General features: G+C 39.7%; 1 protein-coding gene across 1 annotated transcript in view; it reads left to right on the top strand.

Annotated features, from left to right (window-relative positions):
• Positions 1–2,580, top strand: part of LOC106874426 (nuclear receptor subfamily 2 group E member 1) — a 53,641-nt gene that overhangs the window by 46,572 nt on the left and 4,489 nt on the right. The window contains exons 7-8 of the mRNA XM_052975635.1: positions 423–477; positions 1,053–1,202. Coding sequence (XP_052831595.1) covers positions 423–477; positions 1,053–1,202 — 205 coding nt within the window. The remainder of the gene's footprint in view (positions 1–422; positions 478–1,052; positions 1,203–2,580) is intronic.

Below are 2,580 nucleotides of genomic sequence, written 5' to 3' on the forward strand. Positions count from 1 at the left end.
GGCGTGTCGGAGACGGAAATTTCGACATTTAGGAACAGAAGAAGAATGCCAGTAGGAGGATATAGGGAAGAAATTGATGAAGAAGATTAAAAAAAAGAAGCAGAAAATGGAGGAAAATCACAAAAAGAAAGAAAAAGATAAAAAAAATAAAAAGAAGCAGAAAACTGGAAAAGAAAATAATAAAGAAGAAAGACGAGGAGGGGAAGGGAGAAGAAAAGAAAAAGGAAAAGAATGCTTGCTGAAGAATTTCGAAGGATATTTGCTAAATGGGATCAGTTGGAATATCATATCCATAAGATTAGTTTATCCAAGCACACCGCCACCGCCTCCTCCAACACCGCCACTCCACCACCTCCACCTCCACCTCCACATCTACCGTCTCACTCAGCAAAGCTCATTGGTTTATTGTCGACTTCTTTTAGCTTCTTATTTTCTCGACAGTCAAGAATTTCTCCGCCTTTGCAGCCAAACAGTCATGTCAGGTGATCAAACATTAACAGTTACCTAACCGGAAGTGATGTCAGAGAAGTTAACAACTGAAAATGCTTAAGCACACACTCGTACGCACACGAAGGTACACACACGCACACGCACACACTCACACACGCACAGAAGCGCAGATATACGCAAAAACAAACATACACTAAAACGCATGCACACATGTACATACATATATTTATGTATGTACATCAACTCGGGTTGAGAAACGCTGGTTAGGGTGTTACTCTCACGATTGCTAGGTCGTAGGTTCGATTCCCGTATTGGGCGGCGCGTTGTGTTTTTGAGCAAAACAATTCATTTCACATTGGTCCAGTCCACTCTGGGTCACCACTCTGCGACGGAATACCCTTCCAATCAAGGAGGAATGATGGCCTGCTTGTCTAGGCAGCGTGGTGGCATCCTTCGAAGGCTTAAACAATACGAAGCACATTGTGACCAGCGATGTGTAACAACATCCGATAATCTGGTCATTACCGTAATACCATGATTTCTTCATTTAAGTTATTATGTATTAATGATTTTTAATGAAATATTCGTTTCTATGGTTACAGGGTTAAACGGCGACCATTCGCCACCAGAGAAAGTTGTGAACATCATGAGTGAAATCAGAATACTTCAGGAAATCATCACCAAATTCAAGGCCCTCATGGTTGACCCAACTGAATACGCATGTCTGAAGGGTATTGTAATTTTCAAAACAGGTAAGATACCTTCACTTTATATTTTCACACCTTAACACAGGCGCATCCTGGATGGGGTGGGGGCAACGAGCGAGTTGGTGCGTGGTCCATGGACATACAACAAATAGCAGTCAAACATTTTTTCTAATTTCTTCTTACTCCATCCGCCCAACCAAAATAAAAGTGGGAGGCCCTATTTTAGAGAGTTCGTTCTCGGGTTGCTAAACCCACGAGCATGCTGAAATGGTAGGATATATGTTGGAGTAGACAAACCAGTAGGATATAATAATCACTTCCAGATATCGATACCAAAGTTAGAGAGCTGGCAGAAGCGTTAGCACGCCGGGCAGAGTTATTAGCAGCATTTCGTACGTCTTTACGTTCTGAGTTCAAATTCCACCGAGGTTGACTTTGCTTTTTATCCTTTCGGCGTCGATAAAAATAAGTACCAGTTGATTACTGAGGTCGATGAAATCGACTTACCACTACTCCGAAATTGTTAGCCTAGTGCTAAAATATTAAACTGATATTTGTATTACTGTTTTAATTTTTATTTCTAATAGTAATAAGAATAAGAATAATGATAATAATAATAATAATAATAATAACACGAATAACAACAATGAGAATATCGACAGCGAAAATTTCTCTTTCTTAATTATGTTTAGTTTATTTTAACAAATATTTGTGTTTTATTTTCTACTCTCACCTCTTCCTTTCTCTCTCTGCCGTCCCGAAAAGGGCAAAAAATTGAAGAAAAATGTAAAACCTGTGTGTAAATAAAGTAAGTTGTCTCCCACATCCTTTACGCTCTCTTTTCTAGTGAAGCAAACATATACACGGAGAAAGAGACATCCCTCCCTCCCATACACATACATATACATACAATTATACAGCCGTACACAAGTTAACATACACAGACACAATCACACATGTATAGAGAGAGACACACACACACACGGGCAATTATACACACGCACACACACATGGGCAATTATACACACGCACACACACACACACACACATACTACACACACTCACATACATATATTGAAACATAATTACAAACTCAGACACTATGACACATACAGCTATAGACATGCATGCACACAAACATACCAATAGGCACAAATATTCACACACACGCGCACACACATACATACTGAGACAATTACAGGAGCAGACTCTGTTACACATAGACACAAGCACACGTACACATATACACCTACAGACGCACAAACACATATATATACACACATACATGCACACATACACACACACACACACACATACACACTGAAGCATAATTACAGATGCAGATACTGTTGCGCATCGTGATACACAAATAATTATACGCAGTGAAAAAGACATAGGTAGAGAGAGAGGGAGAGAGAGAGAG

The sequence above is a fragment of the Octopus bimaculoides genome, chromosome 22 (assembly GCF_001194135.2).
Source record: "Octopus bimaculoides isolate UCB-OBI-ISO-001 chromosome 22, ASM119413v2, whole genome shotgun sequence".
In the NCBI taxonomy this organism is placed as follows: Eukaryota; Metazoa; Mollusca; class Cephalopoda; order Octopoda; family Octopodidae; genus Octopus; species Octopus bimaculoides.